Source organism: Phoenix dactylifera, chromosome 8, assembly GCF_051530095.1.
Source record: "Phoenix dactylifera cultivar Ajwa chromosome 8, Ajwa_hap1_PhDact_Kaust_v1.1, whole genome shotgun sequence".
Lineage (NCBI taxonomy): Eukaryota > Viridiplantae > Streptophyta > Magnoliopsida > Arecales > Arecaceae > Phoenix > Phoenix dactylifera.
The window spans coordinates 7249937-7275000 of NC_143197.1; the positions used below are offsets into that span (position 1 = coordinate 7249937).

A 25064-nucleotide genomic window follows, 5' to 3' on the forward strand; every position below is an offset into this window, starting at 1 on the left:
ATTGTCGCCTTTTGTCTGGCTCATCAAACCAAAGTGAATAAAAATGTCCATGGAAAACCCTGTTCACCTGTGGTTCATTTCTAGTTTATTCCAACATTCAACTCTCTCTGCTACTTCTAGGGCGCGTGGATCAACTTTGTGGTTAAAACGTACAAATCTGAGAAAATCCGTAAAGGTCCGAGCTTCTGAGGACTTGGATCATGCAGCTGGATATGACAAATGGATACGAATCGAGTGGGAGACATCTGGCTTTGGAATCTCGTGGTCGTGCAACCCTTGGGAGATGATAGCCGCCTTAAGGGCACGTACCTCCAGGTCCAGCTGTATGGCGATCGGAGGTCCATTGAATACTTCTGCTGCTTCGTGGCAAAGATAACGACATTGGATTAACGAACCGAACACACAACAATCTTTTAAAACTACATTGTTACTTCATCATCATCATCAAAAAAAAAAAAAACTGCATCATTACTTCACACCACAATTTTCAGTTTATTCCAAGTGCCTTTTTCAGTTTTCCAGGAAGACTATAGTAGCGTTCCAGATAACAAGCAAATCGTTTAGTTAGAACGAGATTTGTATTACTAATTTCGATCATATCTAAGTTTTCAAAAATCCAGCACTACAAGCCTCTAATCTTCAGGCGCATGTTTCTTTCAGCGGACTGGTGAAGAAAAGAAAATAACAATGAAGTATACAAAAAATCCAGCTAGAAGAATCCCTCCATAGACAAAGGCCTGTGATGACTGTTTGGGATGACTATACTCAATGCTGCAGCACATCATTTTCTCCTCCTCAGTTGCCAAAACACGCTCTACATACCTGTTGCAGAAACAAGACAATAGATTAAGGATTCAAGTGCCGATACCACAAACAATGAGCCAAACAACAAAGAAAACAAATCCATCCAGCTTGCTTCAGTAAAACAAATGTACTGCTTTGATGCTGTTAAAATATATAATCTAACGAGTTATCCTAGACATGTATGTCTGGAAAATTTAATCCTCTATATTGTTAAAAAAAGAATTCAACAAATTTTCGATCCAAGGAACAAGGAAAATATCTACCCACCGCTGTGTAAATATAGTGCTTTGAAGTATGTCAGAACTGTTCTGGTATGCATCCTCTAGCTGATGATCATATAAAAGCGAAGATAGATCCACAAGTTGCTCCTCCATTTTCTGATATAAAAGAGTAAAAATTGTTGAATGCAAACCACGTGCCTCTAGACTAAATCCAACATATAAAAGAGGCATCATATACTCACATCTAAGTACTGCTCTAAGCGCTCAACAAGCTCATGTGGGAAAGGCTCCGGTAAGTTGGTTACTTTCTTATAAAACTTTTCGACCCACAGCTCGGTGCTCGACTTCTTCTTCTTGCCCTTCACAGGCTCACCAAGAGGCGTTTTAAGGTGTTCAGCAGCAAAAGACTGCACAGCCTGCAAAAATTGGGAGGGAAATCTGTTCTAGGTGATAGAATGGATAGACAAAGGATTCAATGCTATCACTTATCATACCTCCGATGTTTCCCGAATCTTGCGAAGAGCAGAATCAACCTGTGCATATATTGTGCTTCTCTGCATCAATAAAATGGGAATAAATAAATGCTACCCCAAGATGAAGGGAACGTACAATGAGGTTTTACAGTTGCCATTTTTCAAATGTGCTGACATTCAAGGGATGGTTGTTCCAATGATTTCTCTGTTAACTAATTTGGATGTAACATTAGATGGCCAAAACAGAAGCCTAGGAACTGTATAATTTAAAACAGTTTTTGGTCATGCCTAATATCAATTAAAACGTATTACACTGATACTGGCTTACCAATGCAACATCCTGGAGAATTTGACTGATTTGAGATGAATTGGAGAATGGCCCAAATGGATGACAGCCTGCAGCCCAAAGCCAGTTCAGGACAGGCCTTTCATGTATATGTGATGCTCTTTCATAAGGTGCACTCAGACCTCCTATTGCGGAAGCCAATCCTGCCAATATGTGACGCTGTGCCAGGGATGGAAAGGCAAATTGTCTGGTGGTTTCTGAGACATAGCTGTTCAAAACAAAATACACAAAATGACATAAACAAAAGAAAACATTTGCAGCATATATCTGAATATGAAGCTGCAGAATAATTCAAACTTTCACAAAAGGTATGCAGCGCAAGTGTCAGTGACCAAATCCTTTGCCTTTAATGGATGTGTAAAGAGGCCCTGGAGGTTCATAGCCAGGTCAGTGAAGGACCAATGATATTAGAACAAAAGAAAAAACAAAAAGAGGGCAACTATAACATTCACAAGTTTAGCAGATTTGGAATGCAGCCGCCCACTGAAGGAACCGAAACAGAAGAACTACTGTCCTATTGTCTGGGACCAGATCAAAAAGTCAAAAATAAAGCCACAAACGCAGATCTGTGCGTGTTAAAAATTCATGCCATCCTTCATGTTGGTGGTAGAACAAAAAGATACATAAAACAATTAAAAGATCTGTGCTGGCCCCATTTTAAATTTCTTTTTTCTCTGCCCTGTTTTCAGTTATAACCTGGAAATAATCCCCCTTTTGATACATGATCTCTTTTAAGAAGAGGTTGAAGCACAAGTTTTACAATATAGACCTCAAGAGCCTAACATCATCTCTAAGAACATTGAGGCCCGAATTAGTCGTCACCATTCGCCCCTTCTCAATTATTTCTACTGAGGGATTCTAGAAATTTCAATCTAGTTATGCACAAATTCAGTTACGTTGCAGCAAATAACTTTTCTAGTAATATCTAGAGCACCATACTTTTTATAGAATAAGTTAGGTCATTTAAAGCATTATGATAGTATTCCTCGAAGCAGAATTTATTCCAAGGAATGTTTGGAGTTTTTTTTATTAAAGAAAGTTTAAACTGTTTTATTGATGAGCACCAGAATTTTAGGTGAGATACCAATGCATACATCTGCAAGTTGAAATATGAAATAGTTGAATGAACAAGGAAATACAAAAGAATGTCTGCCATATGCTATAATTAGCTTAACAAGGAGAATAGAGAACTACCTAATATGACCACATATAATTGGATTTCCGACTGCTTTACTATTTGTAATAGTTTTCTGGATAATTTTATCTGCTAGTTACAGTTAGAAAATCAATTCCTTTTTTCGTGTGTTTGAGCAGTACCCAGGATTTGGATCCTAGACCTCCTCCAAGGGAAGCCCTTAGGAGAGAGGTGCCAACCAACCGAGCTAACAGTTGTCAGCTAGAAAATCTTCTTCTTCAATAAACAGAATTGCAAAAAATGAAAAAACATTCTGAACTCACCTTAGAGGTATCTTTTCATTTTCATGCTGAAGGACAATGACAACATCCCTACTGGTCCAAACAAGACTTTCATCCTCCATGAGAAGGTCAGCATCCACACCAGCCAATGATAGTACAAAGCTGTCAAAGAGAAGGAAACCAATGACAATTAGAATCATTATTCAGAAGCATGATTATGACACTGGTAATTTAAGCTATGAGGCAAAGATAACATTTTCAGAAGATACAGATCCTGAAACAACAACTAATTTCACAATAAGAATTAGGGTTAAGAGAGACAGGATAAGGTGTGCTCACACAGGAATCACTCTGGTTCCATAGGTTTTGAACAAATTTCCCTGTTTCTTTTCACTTCGTTTCTTATCTTTGGCATGTTTAGGCATATAACTTTCCCATAATGGTTTGTGCTTGATAATGGAATCTTGTGAACTATCTGATTCATCCATCCAATGCTGGGGATGACAAAACAAGAATTAAGAAGCCACTCAAGCAGGATATACAGTATTCTCGATGATCTAAAATGAAAGGAAGGAGAAATTTGCAGGTGTAGCTCAGGCACACAAAGAAAACAACGTTGAATCACAGGATAGATACCAACCTGACGGAGGAAAAATTTACTCGAGAGAGAGGGATCTGCAACTTCTAGTATACCAGCAGCAAGCACATCAGCAGAACGCTCCATCTCCTGCAGTCATATAACATATACTGATGTGATGTTATTGCAAGACAAGATGTGAAGGCAAAAATAGTAGGCTTCTAGGCAAAATAGCACATCACAGACAAACGCAAAAAAGATATATGACATTATAAGAATGAAAAACTTGAACCTATAAAACACGTAAAAAACAAAAGCTGTGATCAAACTATATGCGAGTTCTATAGAACACTGGCTCTACTAATAGGTTGTCTTTTGTCTCAATGAATGTGATGATTGCGTTTGTGTTTTGATCCTTCCAAAACTAATTCTTTTCTTTCAGAAAGTCAAGAATCAGAGTTCATGTCCATGTCCATGCAGCAAGATTTAATAGCACTTCAAACTTATGTAACATGAGAATTGTGTTGACATCTGTTTCAATATTTTAACTATGATTCAAGGTAATAATTTCAAGAACAAAAAAGCAATCAGAAAAGCGAAAAAGAAAAGAAACTTAAAATGCCTTAAATGGTGACTTAACATGTAAGATATCCAAATAACAGAAGAATGATGCAAAAACCAACCTCTTTAAGAATGGAACCATCCAAATATGTTCTGGTATGGACATGAAACCGTCCATCCTTTGTGGTTTCCTGAAGAGAATGACCTCTCATAGCTTTTGAAACAGCAATAGCCAACTTTTCATGGCGATGCAATGCATGCGAACCTCCAATAAGTATTACCTCCTGTCCAGCATGGGTCATCTTTTTCACCTACACGGCATGCAGGTTAACCACAAATTAGAAAAGTCATAAGATTTTTTCTTCTTTTTTTTTTTGGAAGGGAAAGAAAAGTTATTAGTGGGCTGGGCAACTGTGCTATATCATCATTTCAACAAGAACAACCCCCGTAAGAATACTTGCATGATGTATAATCTTCAAATTTAAAGCAAAGCACCATGAGTCTAAAATTCGAACAAAGCAACAGGACATAAATGCATCACCAGTTTACAGATCAACAAGGTTGATAAATGTCTAGGAAGAGAGAGAATCAGAAGAAAGAAAATAACTTATTGAATGTATGCTGAAATAACATTTTAAGTGTATCACGCAGTTAGTGTCCTTCCTTTTTAAAATGTTAATCCAAGGTAACCAAAACATTAAAATCAGAAAAAGATAACTTTAATGATTTTTATTGAATTGTAGATTTTGGTGACTCAGTTCTTTGTGTATCTTTGATAGAAGAAACTTTGGTCAATCAACTGCAAAAGCAAAGTACGTAGTGTAGTCAAAAGGTGTGCTATCTGATTCAAAGTTGATGGGCATTTCTTTGTTTTCATTTGAGTATGACAATTGAATTGATTGAACAACAGACATCCTAAAATGCCTTAAAGTATCCTCAACCTCAGAGCCACAATTAATATAAAATTTCTGTTTTCCGGGTAGTAATTTTTTTTGGTACAACTTCGGGAAGTAATTAAAGTAATGTTTAGAGATCTAATCAGATCTGGTGGCTTTTACGCTGGTTGATATAGTCCTCAACTTCAAAGCAAGAAATTATGAAGGTGACTGTTCTTGCGTAATCAGATCAGGTAGGTCTTATGCTAGTTCATATAATCAGCCTACAGAATGTTTTTAATTAATATTGTGAAATCAATATTTTTAGGTAGTTGACAGGAAGAACATGCTTTGCCTTTAAGTCGCTCAGTCATAAAATGGAAAACATAAGCAATACTCCAACATTGCAAGCTTCTTAGGTTTCGGTTTTCATATCCACTTGCAGATATGAGACCTCCAAAGCAAGTGGTGATTTGTGTCTATGAAATCTAGAATTTGGCATTGTAGGGCATGATCTTAGACAATGTAGGGCATGATCAACAGTGTGAAAATCATTTTAAAAGGATTATCATTAGTTATACATAGAAAATACTTTACGAGTACAACCCAATTCAACTCTCCCCCCACCCACCCACCCTTCCCTCTCTTTCTACACACAAAGGCACGTGCATGCATGCATACCTGCGTGCATATATACATTCATGACAATCAATAGAAGTGGTTTGGGGGGCTCTCATGGAACTACCAGCTACTTAACAAGAACCGATCAAATGCTTAGCCAATGACATAAGTCTCTAAGAAAGTTCCAATTAACCTTTTTCTTAGCAAAATCCTTTTTAGAAATGGATTGGGGGGTTACAGCAATTCATGGAACTACCAATTACTTAACGACTGACCAAATGCTAAGCAATTAAATAACTCTCTAAGAAAATCCCATTACCTTTTATCCTTAATAAAATCTTAGGGCCACAAACAATCTGAGGTGTTCATGAACAGTTTGGGTCAGCTAGGTTAAGCCGAGCCTGTAGCATGTTATGTACCATGCTACATTACCCTATATCAGCAAACCATGAGTAGATATAAAGACGTACCACACTATGTACAATATTGATACATAACCAATGTTCCCCCATATCATATCATTTCATCCTTTGGTTCCAAAAACAGTAACTAAACCCTAGCTCATAAATGAGCCAAGCCTGAACATTAATGTCTGCAAAAATAAAAAGGAGCTCAGCTCAGCTTAGTAAGAAGCTTATTTTGATTCTTATATGAGCTGAGCTCGAACACATCACCTAAAGATTGGCTCAAGCTTGAGCCAAGCTTGATCAGCCCTTTTATATATTGAGCCAAGCCTGAGCAGCCTAACACTTGGCTAGGTTCAGCTCAGCTATATATCGAGCCAATCCTGAGCAGCCTAACACTCGGCTCGGCTCGGCTTATTTGCACTCCAAATCCTCTCCACCTAAAACATTTGTATGCAGCAATCTTTCCTTAAGGCTACGTTTGGTTCGGGAATAAGAAAAAAAAAAGGGAATAGAAAAGTTATGCCTACAGGAACAGTTATGCCATGAGTTATGCCAATTTTTGTTTGGTTCTACTTTTGAATAGCAAAAGTCGCATTCTTGGAATAACTTTTGAATGATGACTTTTTTTAATCCATAAAACAATAAAAAGTACACACAGGAAGTACCTTTATGACAAAAAATAGGTTACAGCAATTCCTCCTTGGAATAGTTATGCCTGTCATAAGCAAATTTGACATGCATAACTATTCCTTGGTTATGCTTCCTTCTCAAATGCTGTTTGGCAGACATAAGATATATTTCAAGTTTTATGCCTACTTGATGCCTGAGCCAAATGCAACCTAAATTTCTTTCAGATCTCTTTCTGCCCACAATTTTATTGCCCCCTTCTCACCTTGCTTTGAGTTTCGAAACTCCTAGGGACATGCAGACTCCTTATCTTACTTCTAAAACACAGTAGGTGCACTCAGTTTGCAGACAATTAAACAAACAGTTCAGGGGTAAAGAATCCAGACATACTAAATAAACCTAGCCTAATACGGACAAGAATATTTACAAGACATGAATTTTAAGATGCAGCAAGGAGACTTAAAAAGTAATGTATAAGAAGATACTCTATATTAGCTCTTACCCAATGCTTTCTACAAGAAACAGATGGTATCCTGAAGCGTCTTATTTTTTATTTTAGTATTTATCAGGATCACCCTGAGCTCTGATACAAACTAGCAAAGAATACAGGTAATACTGGAAAGGAACTTGCCATCACTAAGTGTTTCATTTGAATCTCTCATTTGTGTTTATATACTCTGTTATCTTCATGAGATCTCATGCCAATTAAAGAACTCTTATGCTCTATTATTTGTCCATAAAGCTGAACTGTTTCGACTTTCAATATTTAACAAAAGAGAAGGTGGTGAACATGAGCCTGGGGGATTGTTGAACAGACAGAGGGACTACCAGGCTGCATTTTAAAATGGCACATCTACTTTTCTGAGCTATTAGATATTATAACATCCTTTTTCTTAAGATTTCGGAAAGCAGTCATCCCCTCTAAATGCTTTGCACCGAGTTAATGTTAAGTTACATACATCAAGTGCCATCTTTACATGTCACATTCACTGAGCTGATCAACTGTGGAGTATGGCACCACCAAGTACAGCAGAGGTATGGTGTTAAAATGTTTCTATCTAACTTGATTTGGAGACAGTTTCTGAGACAAAATATCTCTCCTGCTTTGGATTTTTCCATAGGGGTCAGCAATGAAGTTTCATGCAATATTAATTTATGGCATCAGGTGTATCCCATGTCAAAGGATTTTGGAAATCGTAGAGATACTATGTATAAAGACCCTAGCTTACAGTCCCATCATTACAGACAATGGCAAATTTCCCACTAAGGTGAGTTTCACTCCACATAAATGAATAAACTAGCTGTTTACATTTATGCAAAGGGTCTCATTTAAGAGAAGACAGAAAGTCATTTTAAATGGCGCATATGGTAAGAGAAAAATATCTCTGAATTGCATTACAAGTATGCAAATAAAATTAGACTCGTAAATGATTCCACAAAAACCATGAAAGAAGATTCAACAAACCTCTCTCTCAATTCCTTGAATATCTATGCTATAATTATGGCCAGGTTGAAGGATGTTGTATCTATTATGGTTTTGCAGTACAATTATTGGTATTAGCAACCTTGTCGTCAAATCAACAGTTTCAAACCTGTGATCAACATATAAGAACAGAAGGCATTCTAGAATTAGAGAGGGAAAATAATAATAAATTCGTGGGCAATTTTATATATAAAAAAAAGAGCAAAATGCATCCCTTTGAAAGCATATATCATGATGTTGGAAATTTAAAAGAAATTGGTACATTTGGGTCATTTTTGTACATGCTATTGTATGGTATTGTACTTCAAGTTTATCTCAACATGGTCTGTTTAATGTTCTATTACCCTTTATGTCCCATTTATAACATGTATCTTTGTGATTCTATTGTCTTAATGAAATAAAAGTCTCTACCAGTTTATTCAAATTATTGCTATGTTTTTTTGCACTTAATCCAGCACAGCGAGGGGTGAGCCTTTGTGCAAGGGTAAGGTCTCTCCAATTATGACCCGGAGGTCACGAGTTCAAAACAAAGAAACAGCCTGTCCACATGCAAGGATAAGGCTATGTAGACACACTTCCCAGACCTGCAATGGTGGGAGCCACATGCACTGGACCGCCTTTTTTTTAACTTAATCTAGCACAACAACTCACTAATGTCTGATATCCATTACACATTCCGCCCAAATTCAGAAGTCAAATAGACATACAGAAAGTGCACATTGTGATACAATTCTAAGTATCTATGCTGTTCATATATTCAGAGAAAAACTATTATGATAAATGAAAAATCGGATGATAAGTTATCAAGCAAACCTCCATCATATATTGTAGATACGCAAGTACTGTTTTTCTTATTTTAAGAATCCATATGATTCCTCAACAAGATGAAATATTCGTGTACCAACTTTCTGAAAAATTGATGATATACCATATACATTACAAATATTTCTAGCAAAATAGCACAAATTACAAGTTTTTCCTGATTTTCTCCTCATTTTTCACGTTATGTGTTTTCCAAAGTTCATTCAACATCTGCTGATTTACAGATGGGTCTTGTCAGTACAGAATACTCTCCCTCTCTCTCTTTCACACTCACGCACATGCAACATATATTCTTGAGTACACGTGTAAACCGTCTCATCAAGAAATTAGATGCCTATGGAGGACATAAAGGAAACCAGCATAACTCTTGCTGGAGAGTTAAATAGTCTTGAAAGTAGATTAGCAGCATTAGCTAATATAGGTAGAAGAATAGATGACTCATGCAAATGGAATTCATTTGATTAAAAGCATACAAGTTGATGATAGTGACAAAGACGAGGGAAGTAGACTATTTTTTTCTTTAGCACCTTCAACCCCATTTTGAATAAGAATTACACAGAATGAATCTTTTTCTATTATCGTGTCTGAATGCAATTTAAGTAGTAGTGGTTTACTATAATAAGACATAACTATAAGTTGAAAGTCCAGTCCATTTCATTCATCAGAACTGTGATACTTATCTGAATTTAATACTCCTTAGGTGCCAAGCATACATGCAAATGGAATTCATTTGATTAAAAGCATACAAGTTGACGATAGTGACAAAGACGAGGGAAGTAGATTATTTTTTTCTTTAGCACATTCAACCCCATTTTGAATAAGAATTACACAGAATGAAACTTTTTCTATTATCGTGTCTGAATGCAATTTAAATAGTACTGGTTTACTATAATAAGACATAACAATAAGTTGAAAGTCCAGTCCATTTCATTCATCAGAACTGTGATACTTATCTGAATTTAATACTCCTTAGGTGGCAAGTATAAATTATTTTCAAGATAATATCATTATTCACGTATGCAGGCATAGTATGCATATGTCATACCTAATATCTGAGGCTATTACATGCTCAATGGTGGTTGAAATTATAGCCCCAAGCTGACCCATGAAAAGATCATGTGTTGAAGCAACACTGGCGGCAATTGGTCCTCTTGGAAAGATTAAATTTGATAGACGGGGCAATGTTCTGAAGCTAACGCTTCCTTCTTCAGTTTCTATTTTTCCATATGTACAAGGGCCTGCTGAGAGATCAATTACAACAAATCTGCAAATGGTAGACTAAACGTTAATCTTAGAGGAAACAATAATCAACATAAACAGGAATATGTAATTCTTGATTGCAATCAGCCCTGCTAGAAAGATGCTAGATCGAAGCAATGAACTTCAGCACAACAACAAGAAGAATATCAGTATGTCATAAAGATAGGAAATAGAAACCAGAGATTGAGTTAGACAAGCTACACCAACTTTTACCAAAACATGGGAAGCCTGAAACCAAAATGCATGACAGGTTGAGCATCAGATACATCTAGGTTCATGAATACCTTGAGAAATGAAGATTCCAATAATATAAATTTAATAAACCATCAACAGCAGTTCATTGGCTCCTAGCACAAATGTTGATATAAATAAAGAGGTTCCAGGACACAAGAAAAAAGAAAAAAAGAAAGGAACTCCAAAACTTGTCTCCCTGGAACTTGATACAGAATGACACCTAAAACACTGAAAAACTCAAAATCATCCGATAATTAAGACTTCCTGATTGCATGTGTCTATGTTGAGAGTGTGAAAATACTCTTCCCTATATACTAAACGAAAGCGTATTTGATCACAATCAAGTTTGCCCTGTTCACAATGCATGTAATTAATATCCCTAGATTTCCTTTTTATTTCAACTTAGAAGCTGAGTTACATATTTCTCTTCCTCTCTTGTGTGTGTGCGCATGAGAAGAATTTCTCCTTGTTCTACACAGTTACCCAAACCTTAATCTAAGGTGTACTAGTTCACATAGTAAATTTTGAGCTTTCTTTTTCTCTAGCTTGCACATGTATCAGGTCATAAATCCTAACAAGGATCTAGCTGCACTTGGCTAGCAAGAGCTGTCTTCTCTACAATGGTAGACAAAATTTATCTATAATTTATGCAACCATTTCTTAAGTGTTTCTTCAATTCTTACAGCTCTATCATTTAATGTAGGTTATTCCTGCATATGTTGTCATCTCATTGATTCTTGAAAATTTTCTACCTTCTTTGACAAAAGCATGCCAACCGTAATTCAGTCCTTGCAATGCTAATTGTACTGGAACATGCAAATATAAAGGTTTTGTAGGAGAGCTCCAGGTTCAAAGAAGTGATTTCAAGGCTCCAAGGTTGTGACCTGAGCCAGTTATAATCACATTAAAATACCTAACCAAAAGTAGAGACTGTTCCAAGCAACTAGTAATGGAGTAGTTAATCTACATTGTTCATATTTGATATTTTCCACATAATGATCTCAACATTAATGTTAGTTGTACATCCACTTGCAATTGATATTTGTTAAATACCTAGTGACATAATAACAATTTTCTCAAATACAACTTTTGCCTAGCAAAAATACATGTATTATATGTTGAAGTTATCTATTTACTGATAGGAGCCATTCTTAATAGGATTCCATATCACTAACATGGCTGGACAGTTAAGCTCATTAACGCCGCCCATTTGAATTCAAACCCACAAATCAGCTAGTTGGCATTTTAAAGTCACCAGGCATAATCAACTTCTGAATGACCATTTCTAAGCTTCTCTATCTATTATTCTTGTTTTCTTTCATTGTATTTATCCTTATAAAATCAAGATTTTCCACTTAGCATTTTAGAAAGGGGAAAAAATAGAGAGTTTGGCTTTATATTAATGGGGAATAAAAATTTCCACTTACCATTGAGAAGGAAAAAGAAGCACAGACAGAGTTATAATATTAAAGCAAAGTGATTTTTCAAGACAAACACATTTTCAATGAATAATAATACAAAATGTATCTCAAGCCAAAGTATTTTAAATCATCAGTCAAGAATGAGATTGCAATGAACCCTTCTATTTGGTTTTACCTAGCATCAAAAATTAAAATTTTCTGCATTATAATAAATTTATCAATGTAGATACCTCCCAGAACTCAGCCAAACTTGAGATGCTCCTCCTCCATTGTAACGATAACGGTAAATATAATCCCCCTCTTGCTTTTTCAGTTGTTCCTCTGTCAGTCCACCAATTCTACCGTACATTAAGCTGTCAAGATCAGTCTCCTTGTTCCTAGGATCCATTCTGACCTGTAAGAGGTAACAATATCTGAAGATTACCATGCACAATACAACTACAAAAACAGCAGTGGAAGATTAAACAGAATGAATGTTCAAAATCATCATAAGAATGACCTTCAGCTTCATATTTTTATTCAGTCATACATTTGTCCTATCATTGATAAATTGCACAATTAATAGCATAGAAGCAGTAGATATCAAAAACAAAAGCTGGAGTTGTGTTTGTACCTTGTCAAAATTCACAATAAATATTGCAAAAGGTACAGGTCTGTCCATCTCAGTTGCAGAATAACCACCACTTTGTACATCAAATATAAATGAGTATAACTTCTGGAATATTGGCTCCACTACAGTTGCTTCTACCTCAAAAAGTGGAAGCTGCCTTCCATATTCACTCTGAAAATATCAAGGCCATTATCCACACTACTTCGCAGATAGAAACCTTTCAAAATTTTAAAATTAATGTATTCACATCACATGCATCGATATATAACAAGCATGACAATCACAAAAACATGGTTACCTCTCTGGCAGTCTCAGCAGGAACCATTGCATCTTTTAATGCCTTCTCAAGAGCAATTACTTCTGGTTGCCCAGCCTATACACGTAATGGACATTTTCCATAATAACTGGATCAAGAAATATCCACTCATACCAAAACAGATAAAAAGTTAAGAACTCATAGCATAAGTTCAACGCCTATTGACTCCATTTCCTTAATCACAAAGTAGTAATCAAACATATTCAACTTTTATGAAATATTCGGGGTAAAATGAAACACAATCATGTAAAAGTTTACACATGTCATTATTTAGCTAATATCTTTCTGAAAACTAATATGCTCATATGCGTAGCAGTGTATGGCACTCGTAGCCCAAACAAGATTACAGGTTTTAGTAAACAGTCAACCAGAAAATTGCAAACATGTAAGTATGTGCATGTGTTATACATGAATCAAAGTACCTGGACCAAAAACACATGCGCAAGGGCAGATAGACATAAATACACAGATGTGCACTTGCACATGAGCACAACCATATATACGAACACACACAAATTAAAAAAGAATAAAATAAGATTAATCAAAACCAAATTTGGTACAAGGCTCAAAGTTTAGCACTATTCCTGTTCTTTTTTACCACAAGTGATTTGATTGATATATAAATGCTCATTTTCTTGCCAAACATTATTTGTATAATTAGCAATTTGAAGTACTAAACAACCATATGCATGAACTGTTACATATTTAAGTAAAGGCAATAGATAAGTTCTTCATCCTTCATCTTTATGCATGATGGCACGCGCTGTATTAGATAGCGAGCAACCAGGTGATCGGATAAGGGTTTTTTTCTAAAACCACAACGGTTTTGGTGGAATCATGTTTAGAGGACACCCAGCAAGAACTTATATAACTTCCTCCATTGCAAATTGCAACAATTTTGAAGGGTCTAAACATCAAATTAGCATATGAAGTTTCAAAATGTATGAAACATGCAACAAAATAGCATGAGAAGGGATTAGCATATTTTGAAGTGAGATAGACAAATAAACTGCAGAAAAATGTCCTTGGTTGTAATCACTAGATTAAAATTATCATATTTACGCTAATCTAATGCAAGGCTGCAACTGGAATATTTGTTTTTTTTTTTGGAAAAAATAAAAGCTTACAAGGATCGCATTATATATAATATGATGCTCGATATCAATTGGCTCGCCTGTCTCGAGGCAAGAGGGCCGATGTGTTGGGAAACTGCCTTTCAAGAAATCCTCAAGCTTGTGCACATCCAGCATGTATCTGTAGCCTCCATCACCGTTGAAACCAACAAGAACTATATTCACCTCAAGAGGAACCTGAAAAGGAACCTGCAAGACATCTTCACACATTAAGAAACATCTAACAGACCTCTATTAAGAACATAAAGTTTTCAAATAAATGGATTATTTACATTAATAGCACCCACTTATATTACATATATACAAAAAGGCAGCATAAAATGCCTCAAAAATTGAATCCCACCCTAGTTTTCAACAAAACAATGACAAAGTCGCTTAGCCAAATATTTCGTACTTTCTTTTTCTTTTTGTTGAAATACAAGATTTTCAATATTAAAAAGAATTCAGTCTGATTTGGTTGTTGTAGCTCGAAATAAGAGATGAAGAATAATCTTCTTTTTTTTCCATAAAAAACTTCAGAGTAATATTTTTTCACAGATTTCTCGACACAAACATGTGCCTACACTAGCAGCTTCTTGAATGGAAAGCTGACTTGATTGTAGGAAAAAGATTGATAAAACTTGGAACATTTTCCTGGGTGCTCAAGGAAGACATCATCTCATGTTATGTCTTCAATTATAGATTCTTGTTACAAATTTTACATAAAGCAGCAACAGACTTATTGAAAAGCAGGATTGATTATTTCATTTAATATTATGTTCAGGAAAGGCAAGACACCTAATTCATTGGAAATAATCGAAGAGTAATTCTTATTGGTGGACTTACCTCTGACAGACAATTGGAAGGAAATGTAAATACAGTTAAGAAGGATCAAGAAACCTTATGCCATTTCTAGAAACGGGATAATTATTTTTTCAAACTCTGTGGAAATTATTCTTTTTGATGCATGAAGGTTACATGTAATACCAAATTCATAACAATAGACATTGCAGTTTTGGTTTGTTTAGGACAACAGTTCAGAGGTATAAAACAATAGGTCCAAATATTCCTTTTCAACTAAAATGCATCTTGGGCTTCTCTGTGGAGTGGAAGAAATTTCCCCCAATTTCCCACAACTGCAGACATCAATCTAGAAGTGATCCAACTCATGCTTGGGTGGCAACGTTTTCTCTATTACACGTTTCTTTTTCTTCGTTTTATTGGTTCCATGGGCATAGATTTTAAAAATAAATATTTTTCGCTTTCTTTCTGCTTTTTTCTTTTTTAAATCAAACTCGTATAAAATCCATCTTTCATTAGACAACACCAACAGCAATTTTGATAGGAAGACGCTTGGCAAGTGGCAGGTGAATGTTTCCATTCTCTTAGTCCAAAAAAGATTGAAATTTGAGCTCAGTCGCAAATATCTCACTAAATTAGCGATTCCTATATAATTTTCTTCTTGGCACACACTAGAAATTTCTTTTCCTTGAAGTCGAGGTCAAAACCCCTCAATTTCACATAAGACCACTTCGACTTCAATCATTAAGAGAACTTCCATTTCAAGAATTCATAGATCTCGGTTTCAGAGCTCCCAGTCTGATCTAAAGATCAACCTAGTAACCGGATCGGAAACGAGACGAAAAGAGGCTTACCTCGGCGCGGGTATGGAGCATCCGGCGGACGTCGGCGCGGATGCCGTCCTCAACGTCGTGGAAGGCTCCATGGTGCCACTGAGGATGGCCGGGATCGCGCCGGAAGGCTTGCCGCGCCGCAACCGCCTGGAAGAAGAGCAGATAGGAGGAGATGAAGAGGAGAGCCAGGCGGGGAAGGGAAACCATGGCTCTCTGCAATCGCTCTCTTCCAGTTCGACAGGATCGAGGTGAGCGGCGGAAACCCTAGGCTAGGGCTTAGGGTTTAGAGACGGGATTACTCCATGGACGGAGCTCAGTCGCAAGGCCAGAGTGGGGAAGGAAAATCGGGCCTGGCGTTCTGGCTCGAAGGCCTCGATACTCTCACGTCCTCCTTGCGATCCGAATAAAGTCGGCAAATTTGTTGCCGTTAGATAGGAAAAATTATTTTAGTATCCCCAGTTTGATATATAATTATTACAAGTCCCAATAAGATATTTGATAATCTAGAAGTCCAGAAGTTACGAGACCTCCAATTGAGGCGGCAAACGATTTGACGTCTTCATGTGAAAAATGTTTCAAATTATTCTCAGGTCCTCAGCAGCCGGTTACTTAAAGGACATACCAACATCGTCAGAACTCTACCCCAAAGTCCTTAATCAGACCAGGCAAAACTAATAAATGAATTGATATAGATTTTACAATATTATAACATATTTTATAAGAGTTTTTGACAAAACTTTGATCCACGGAAGTAAGATCTTCAGTGGAAATCTATACAAATCAGTGATGATATGATGTTGGGCAGCTATTAAAGATCTCGTTTTGATATTTAATTAATATCTTAGATGGTCACACTTATCTAATTTTTGTAAAAGTAAATGCACATCAAGAATATTGCCTGCATGGTGCGATTGTCAGAGGAATATGAGAGCACTCATCTCCTATGCATCAAGAATTGAAAGACTGCTGTCTTCACAGCCAAAGAAGTCAACAATTACTAATATATGAAATAAATTCTTTATTTTATAAGTTCTTGTGATATTTCATCCACCCAGAGTCCTTGCCTGTGGCTAGTAAACTTGTACATGTGAAAAGATAAGTGCTAGTGTGGCTGGTAAATGAAAATTTGAGGCTCTAACTTCCAAAATTCGCTCAGCAAAATCTAAATTAGATACATAATACTTAATTAGATACTGCTAAAAAATGAAGAGAGAGAGAGAGAGAGAGAGAGAGAGAGAGAGAGAGAGAGAGAGAGAGAGAACAAGGGTCCATTCTTATCCCAGTGCAAGGATGGGCATCCTGCCTGTAATGTACCATGATAGGAAACAGTCCTTTTGCATTGGAACCTTGATAAAGTTTTCGTCTGTTGAGACTAATTAGGATTGTGAATCTAAACTTTCCCCTAGGTAATACGAGAATTGGCTGGCTTCGGTAGCACCAGTACTAGAAACTGTGGAACAAAAAAGATGTACTTCTGGTCATCATCTCCACCGTCCATCTCAATAAATATTCTCAAGACACAACGTCTCCACCATCTAATGGGACACCCGTAGCATCAGCTAAATATCTGCTGTTATGGACCATCAAAATGAGACAATATCTTCAACATTTTAATCTAAATTATTTTACAAACTATTCTGAAAATTTCAGTTCTCTACCAGATTCGATCTTCGGTTGCTCTGCAATTCGATCTTGACAGACTTGAATGTTTTGCATCGCTTCTTCTCTCTCTTCAGTTCCTTGTTAGTAAATTTGCAACTCATGATCAGTAGGTCCCCTTCTGTCCCAATTAAATTCACATTCTATAGAAAAGAAAAAAAAAATTTATATGGTCCAAACGTGGAAACAAAGTCTATATACAGAATATCCAAATAAAAGAGAAATTGTCATTCGTTTCTCAACTGAATGCTCTCGTATGAGGTTTTACATAACAAATTTATTGAACTTCTCCATCAGGAAGCTTTTAAGTTTATTCCACCAAACATGAACAAAACCATCTACATCTTGGAAGAGGGCTTTGAACTTCGACCTGATATGAATTTCTTCATCATCTCAAATTGCTCCTTGGTCATGCCATCATAATAGCTATGAGCTCGCTCCTGAAATTAACAACAAAGTAGTCAAATAAGAATACATATTCACACACATTAACAGTTCTAAAATTTAGCTAAAAAAAAACTGCTGACATAAACACATAATGGCTGCAAGTTTTTTTTTTTTAAGTTTCTGAGAAAAATCATAGTGGTAGCAATTATAGAGTACAAGAAAAGGACTTGATAACTCCAGTAAATTGGGTATTCCAGTCATAGTATTCACTCTATACCACCAGAGTGGTAATTAAATGCGGAAACATCAATCAAATGCACAAGTATGTTGGCATCCAATGAATGGTGTTGTATCGCCATGCATCATGTTTCCACATTTGTGGTGCATGCACACAGGTCGCATTCGGATCCACACAAATTTTCAGAAGTTTGCATTACCATGGATGAATAATAAAGGGCTTTAATATCCACATGGAGCTGAGAATATCACACGACAAATTTTTATAGGCAAAAATCAAAGTTCAACTGTGAAAGAAAAATGGTTTAGTGGATTGAAGGTTTAACCCATATTGTCAGCAGAGAGGCTAATGTTTTTGAAAGAAATTTCACCTTTTCAAGGGCAAGAGCATGGGCCAAGTCCATTTTGAACCCATCATTTAAAACTGACTTGTACCTCAACACCATATCTCTATTGTTCCTTAGAATGGCCCCTGCAACCTCTTTGGCTTTCTTCAACACCTCATCGTTGTTGACAACGTGATTAACAAGCCCCCACTTTTCTGCCATCTCTGCAGTTAGGGCCATGCCAGTGAGTGATACTTCTCGAGCCCTATTTGGCCCTATGATTCGTGAGAGCTTTTGCGAAAGGCCCCACGATGGAAATATACCAAACCTGAATGATGCATTAACTATCAGCCTAACTTGAACAGCAAAGTGAATTAGAACAATTAAAATTTCAGAACAGAAAGGATTATCAAAATATAAGGAATTATAAATATTAGATGCAGAAATCAAGGGATTATTCCAATATCTAGCATATTGTCATTGTACAGTTGATAAGAGGGAGGACGAATACCAGACTGGGCGTGGATTAGACCCAGTTCTCTTGTGTCAGTACATGGGACTTAACCAACTAGGGCAGTGGGCAGCCTCAACAGCGCGCGCACACACACACACACTAGGCTTCATATCAGCAAAGCCAAATCGCGATCTGAATTAATTAAGACTACCAGCTAGCTATATGTATCTGCCACAAAGCTATCAAATTTGGAAAAGAATAGACAATCATAATCATCCAATGAATTTGATAAAGCATTTTGTAGTCTGCCTACTTATTGCTATCTCTAAACCCTCCACTCTCCCCCTTCATATCCTTCTCATTCAAGTCAATTATCATTACTTTTTTAACTTTTTCATGGGTGCCCCTGTATGTGCAGGTGTATACGAGGTCAATTGGCAATGGACCACACAATGGAGGGTGGTAGCCCTCCACCAAATACCCATAACCCTCCAAACTGTAGTGAAGGCAGGCCCTAGTCTCTGGCAAGCTTTTTGGTACTGATTTACCTAGTTAGTACAGCAATCATTACATATATTTGTAGGTTGCAAATGAAATGTCTAACATTCTGTAGCTGTACAATTATGTTCTCATAAAACCATGATACTTTAGTGCATTACACATATTCTCATTAAACCATGAAACTTCTAAGCAGCTTAAAGTAAAAATATACCAGAATGGGAATCCTTCCAGGAAAGATCAAAATCTCCACTGTTTCTCCTGAGAAAAGGTTGAAAATTATCAAATTGGTTCAACAATACTGTTAGATGATCTGGTCCAACATCGACACCTGTTTACTTAGTTGACATTAAGACTTTCCACACCTGATTAAGATAAGACCTGTTTATATGACAACGTAGTTCAAAGGATATACAGTTTTCAATATCCCAATGTGTCTCTGTGAATTCAGTTGTTCTATATGCCTTCAATATTAATGTATGATTGCCAACAGCTGGTAGCTCAGCTGGTTGGCATCCACCTGTTCTAAGTAAGAGATATCAGGTTAGTGGTGGAAAAACATTAGGAGTCCCGGATGGATAAAATATCAGCAAGAAAATGTGCTTAAGCTATCAGAAAGTGCAAGCTTCATTCATCCATATGTTAAGCTAGTCTTAAAAAATACATGCAAATAAGAAAACTTTCACTGAATATTTGCACCCAGAACATGCACAACATCTTTAGATCGTAGGCATCTCTAGTATTTATGCCAATATATATTTAGAGGGGAAATCAAATACATTTTAGATGTCAAAGTAGCCATGGTAAGCAAGAATTAAGTAGGACTAATAGTTCAGACTAATTAGCACAGTATTAGTAACCTTTAGCTAGTAGGCCTTCTATTACTCATCACCAGGGTTCACCATACCGGGCCGAACCGGATGGTACGCCCCATATGAAAGCTTATGACGAGATGGTCAAAAATCGCAATCAATTAAAGACTAATTTCATCTTTTTTTTGCTATTTTTGGTTGGTCAAACTTGTTCTTTTTATATCAAAAAACATTTGAGAAAATTTTGCACCGATAGGTTTAGAGAGTACGATTTTTTTTTTCTTTTTTGTGGGGTGGGGGGGGGGGGGGGGGCGTTGAACTAGGAGATTTGGGTAGTATACGTGTTTTTGTTGGAGTTTTCTTAATTCGAGTTATATTGCTATTTCTGGTGATTTTGGATTAGAGTCTTATAAACAGGGGATGATGATTGTGCAATTGAACATTGTTCATAATAATATTGAAACTTACTCTCTGACTTTTTCCAATAAGTTTCTTAAGCAGATAGTGTGTTTTTTTTTTTTTTAAAGACAACGGTGCTTATCTCTTTCTGCAACATGCTTCTGCTACGAGATGAAGTAGTATTAGAAAAACCCAGTACGTTCCTAGCTAAAGATGAAGTTATTGCAGAATCAATTTCTGCCACTTGAAGCAGTATCAAAATTGCCGCAAGGGAAGCCAATCAGTGCAAGATTATGCTGCAGAATTCTTTTAGCTCACCTCACACAAACGATTGAATGAGATAGAAGCCCAACAGGTCGCTAATTAGTTCGAGCATTGGGCCAAAAATATAAGATAGGGTTAAGATGCAACCAGTCTACCAACTTAATGAGTTAGTTCGACTAGCAACTCATATATAGGAGCAGCTTGACTGTCGAAACTTAGAAGCCAACCAAGAGCAAGGCTGACGAGCATGGTTCCCCCCTTGTCACTCGTGGATGCAAAGCCTAGAAAAGTTGATCAAGGGAGGCCCCAGTAGGAATAAACAATCAATTGAATTTCACTTCGAACTTAAAACAAGAAGAGACCTAAGGAAGCAAGTGGGCAGAACAAGCCAATCCAGGCCAACAACTACTAACTCATTCTTATGCATACCCTCCACCAATAATGTGCATGTCATGCAATCAACCAGAGCTCCAACCAATATCATGAATGCACTACAACAAACATTATAGACCCCGAAAAAGTAAATGACTAAAAAGAGAACCTATATTAAGAAGATGACAATATCCACGATGTGGTTGATGGTGGCGAGATCAACTATAAAGATTCGGGCTTGAACATTATAGTAAGGCAACTACTACTGAGCCGGAAGGATGAGTTAGGATCATAGTGGCACAACATGTTCCAAACATGAGACTTCACCAAATGGGAAAGTTTGTGATGTGATCATTGATGGTGGTGGAACCGAGAACCAAGTGTCAAGGTACATGGTGGAGAAATTGCAATTAAAGACACGGAAGCATCCAAATCATGATGAGGTGTTGTGTGATGTAGTTGATATGGATCTATGCCACCTATTACTTGGTAAGCCTTGGCAGCATGATGTAGATTCCTCACATAGGAGAAGGGATAATCTGTTTATATTTTATAAAGATAGAAGGAAAATCATCTTAGGCCCAAAGAGAGAAGATAATCAATTTGAAGCTTCTAAAGTGAAGGGCAAGTCCTTTATAGTGGAAAAGGATTTGTGAAGGTGAAGAGAACTATGACTTTAGTAGTGCAGGAGATGATGTGCCGCCCACAGATGGCCCAGAGTAGTTGAAGCCAATGATGAAAGAATTTCAAGAGATTATGCCTAAAGAACTTTCAAATGGCCTATCTCTTATGAGAGATATCCAGCATCATATTAACCTCATTCCCGGCACAACCTTACCCAACCTACCACATTATCGGATGAGTTCCAAGGAACACAAGATTCTACAAGGCCAAGTGGAGGACCTGGCGTGCAAGGGCTTGGTGTGAGAAAGCTTAAGACTATATGTTGTTCCAGCTTTGCTGATGCCAAAGAAGGATGGGAGTTGAAGGATGTGTCTGACAACCAGGCTATTGGTCAAATTGCTGTAAAGTACAGGTTCTGAATTCCACACTCAGAAGTGAATACCACCAGATTTGGATCAGACTTGGTGATGAATGGAAGACAACATTCAAGACTAAAGAGAGCTAATAAGGTGGTGGGTCATGCTTTCGAGCTCTCAACAACATTCAAGACTAAAGAGAGCTTATAAGGTGGTGGGTCATGCTTTCGAGCTCTCAACCCAGCACATTCATGAGATTGATGAACCCTTTATTGGAAAATTTGTGCGGGTTTACTTTGATAATATCCTCATGTACAACTACAGTGCATCTGAGCATCTCAAGCATCTGCAAGCTGTCTTCTCCATCCTTCAAAATGACAGCTTGTATGTGAACCTCAAGAAATGTAGTTTCTTAACTAATGGCCTGGTTTTTTGGGCTATGTGGTTAGTGCTAAAGACATTCAGATGGATGAGGAGAAAGTGAAAGGCAATATGTAAGTAGTCTACACCAAGATCTGTTGCACTCTTGAAAGAGAAGTTGACTTCTATGCTAGTATTAGCTCTTCCTAAATTTATCAAGTTATTTGAAGTTGACTGTGATGCTTCGTATGTTGGAATAGGAACTACTCTTTCTCAAGAAGGCCAATTGGTGGCATATTACAGTTAAAAGTCAAATGATAGATGAAAAAAGTGGTCCACTAACAAGCTCGAGTCAAGCTATGTGGTCCAAGCTTTGAAGTATTCGCGACATTACCTTATTCAACAGGCCAAACAACACGAAATGGATGCATGCTAGGTGGATTAGTACTTTGGAGGAGTACAATTATGTGTTAAAACACAAGTCTGGCCAGCAGAACAAGGTGGTTGATGCACTGAGTATAAATATCACTCTGCTGGTTACTTTGAATAATAGACTATGGGTTTCAACTACCTAAAGAACTTTATACAGACAATGGATATTTCAACGGAAAATGGGCTAGATGCACCAAAGGACAGCGTGGAAAATTGCCTGTCTAGGATGGTTATTAAATCAAGGGCAATCAGCTACGTATTCCTCGAAGTTCCTTACTTGAGCATATTGTCCAAGAACAACATGCACGTGGCCTAGCTGCTCACCTAGGATGAGACAAGACCATAACCATGGTGGAGGACAGCTATTATTGGCCTCAAGAAGGATGAGGGAAGACATGTTGGAGTAGTGCTGTAGATACCAAACTGCAAAAGGCCATTCATCGAGCACCAGTCTGTATGCTCCACTGCCTATTCCAAGCACACTCTAGGGGAACTTGTCCTTGGATTTTCTATTGGGTCTTTCGAGGACTCAACGAGATATGGATTCTCTTTTTGTGGCAGTTGACAGATTTTCAAGGGCGACGCACTTCAACCCATGCAAGAAGACACCTAATGCCTCCAATGCTGCAAATCTTTTCTTTAAGTAGTGGCAGTTCGTCTTCATCCCAAAACCATCAATTCAAATCATGACAGAAAATTCCTTAGCCACTTCTGGCGAACCCTTTGGAGATGGTTTGACACATCCTTGCAGTACAACAATACACGTCACCAACAAACTGATGGTCGGATGAGGATAGTGAACCAAACTCTTGGGACCATCATTTGATGTCTTCCCACCGACAAGCCAAAGTAATGCGACTACCACCCGACACAAGCTGAGTTGACTTCAACAATATGGTGAATAGATCTACATAGAAATCACCTTTCTAGATTGTCGATGATCGAAAACCTCAACATGTACTAGATTTGGTACCTTTGCCAAAGATTCTATCATTCTAGGAATGAGGAAGAAGTTGAAAAGCACAGGCGAGCACAGTGTTCCAAGAGAGAGATCGGGGGATGATGTATATGACAAAGGAATGTTTTCCAGCAAGAAAATGTGACAAACCAAATCACAAAAAGATTGGACTATATCGGATCATCAAGAAAACCGATGATAATGCCTATGTTACCGATTTGCCTGACAATATGAGAATCACAAAAACTTTCAATGTGAAAGATCTGTTTCGATATCATGAGCCAAAACTTGTGACAATAACTGCTGAAAACACAAGGATGGTATTTTTCAACTGGAGGGGGCTGATGCAGAACAATTCTATCTGGAGAACATGGATCAAGCCAAGTTGCAAGTTGTTACGTGTGCGGAGGACCAAAACGTGCAAGCTTCAAATAAACGAGCATAACTTTCAAACAATAAGTCGAATTTCAGTGATCTAGGTGGCATTGGAAATCTTACAACGAAATAGTAAACAAATCGCAAATCAATTAAAGGTTAATTCCAGTGTGACCCGAGTTGAACTGGCAGAAGTAGACATGTTTTTGTTGGAGTTTTCTTAATTCGAGTCATTTTGCTATTTTTGGTAATTTAGGATTGGAGTCTTGTTAATAGGGGATGAAGATTGTGTAATTGAACAGTGAAACTTATTTCCTTACGAGTTTTCTCACTCTCTGAGACGATATTCTTCTCGACAACGATTCTTCTACGAAAGAATTACTCCCGCTTCTGTAAAGCTTCATGAATGGATTCCAACTGTGTCAACCAAGACTCCAATCTATCCATCGATCGACGCAAAACCGCATCAAATTCAAGAAAAACAAGGAAGAGAGAGAGAGAGAGAGAGAGAGAGAGAGAGAGAGAGATCGGGAGCGATAAGCGTACCTCGTATGCGTGTCGACGAACTTGGCGTCCCGTCCGGCGACCAGCACGTCGCAGGCGAGCGCGATCTCGAAGCCGGCGGTGACGGCGAACCCTGTGATCGCGCCGATGACGGGCTTGCGGCAGCGCTCCATCTGGGCGACGGGGTTGGCCGCGTCGTCCTTAACGTCGCCCTTGAAGACCTCCGC

General features: G+C 37.5%; 2 protein-coding genes across 2 annotated transcripts in view; both read right to left on the reverse strand.

Moving 5' to 3' along the window:
- Positions 1-559: 559 nt before the first annotated feature.
- On the reverse strand, positions 560-16402 carry LOC103701003 (uncharacterized). Its single transcript, XM_008782928.5, has 16 exons — positions 15842-16402; positions 14202-14396; positions 13057-13131; positions 12762-12929; positions 12379-12542; positions 10279-10497; positions 8394-8520; positions 4521-4709; positions 3901-3987; positions 3600-3754; positions 3303-3422; positions 1827-2052; positions 1520-1579; positions 1268-1441; positions 1072-1181; positions 560-822 (listed from the first exon to the last, which is right to left on the reverse strand). Exons 1-16 carry the CDS (start codon positions 16025-16027, stop codon positions 657-659), a joined length of 2421 nt encoding a protein of 806 aa, XP_008781150.4. The 5' UTR covers positions 16028-16402; the 3' UTR covers positions 560-656.
- Positions 16403-17677: 1275 nt separating this feature from the next.
- ECHIA (enoyl-CoA hydratase/isomerase A) overlaps positions 17678-25064 on the reverse strand; it is a 7750-nt gene continuing 363 nt past the window's right edge. The window contains exons 1-3 of the mRNA XM_039121410.3: positions 24880-25064; positions 18475-18757; positions 17678-17919 (exon numbers count right to left, since the gene is read on the reverse strand). The exon at positions 24880-25064 is cut by the window's right edge and continues 363 nt beyond it. Of these exons, the coding sequence (XP_038977338.1) occupies positions 17818-17919; positions 18475-18757; positions 24880-25064 (570 nt within the window). The 3' untranslated portion in view covers positions 17678-17817. The remainder of the gene's footprint in view (positions 17920-18474; positions 18758-24879) is intronic.

Coding starts and splice junctions, on each gene's coding strand:
- LOC103701003 (XM_008782928.5), bottom strand. CDS start 16,027: ATGGTTTCCCTTCCCCGCCTGGCTCTCCTCTTCATCTCCTCCTATCTG. Junction 3,755..3,900: donor GTAAATTTTTCCTCCGTCAG/GTTGGTATCTAT, acceptor TGTCATCCCCAG/CATTGGATGGATGAATCAGA. Junction 1,442..1,519: donor AGATTCGGGAAACATCGGAG/GTATGATAAGTG, acceptor CAATTTTTGCAG/GCTGTGCAGTCTTTTGCTGC.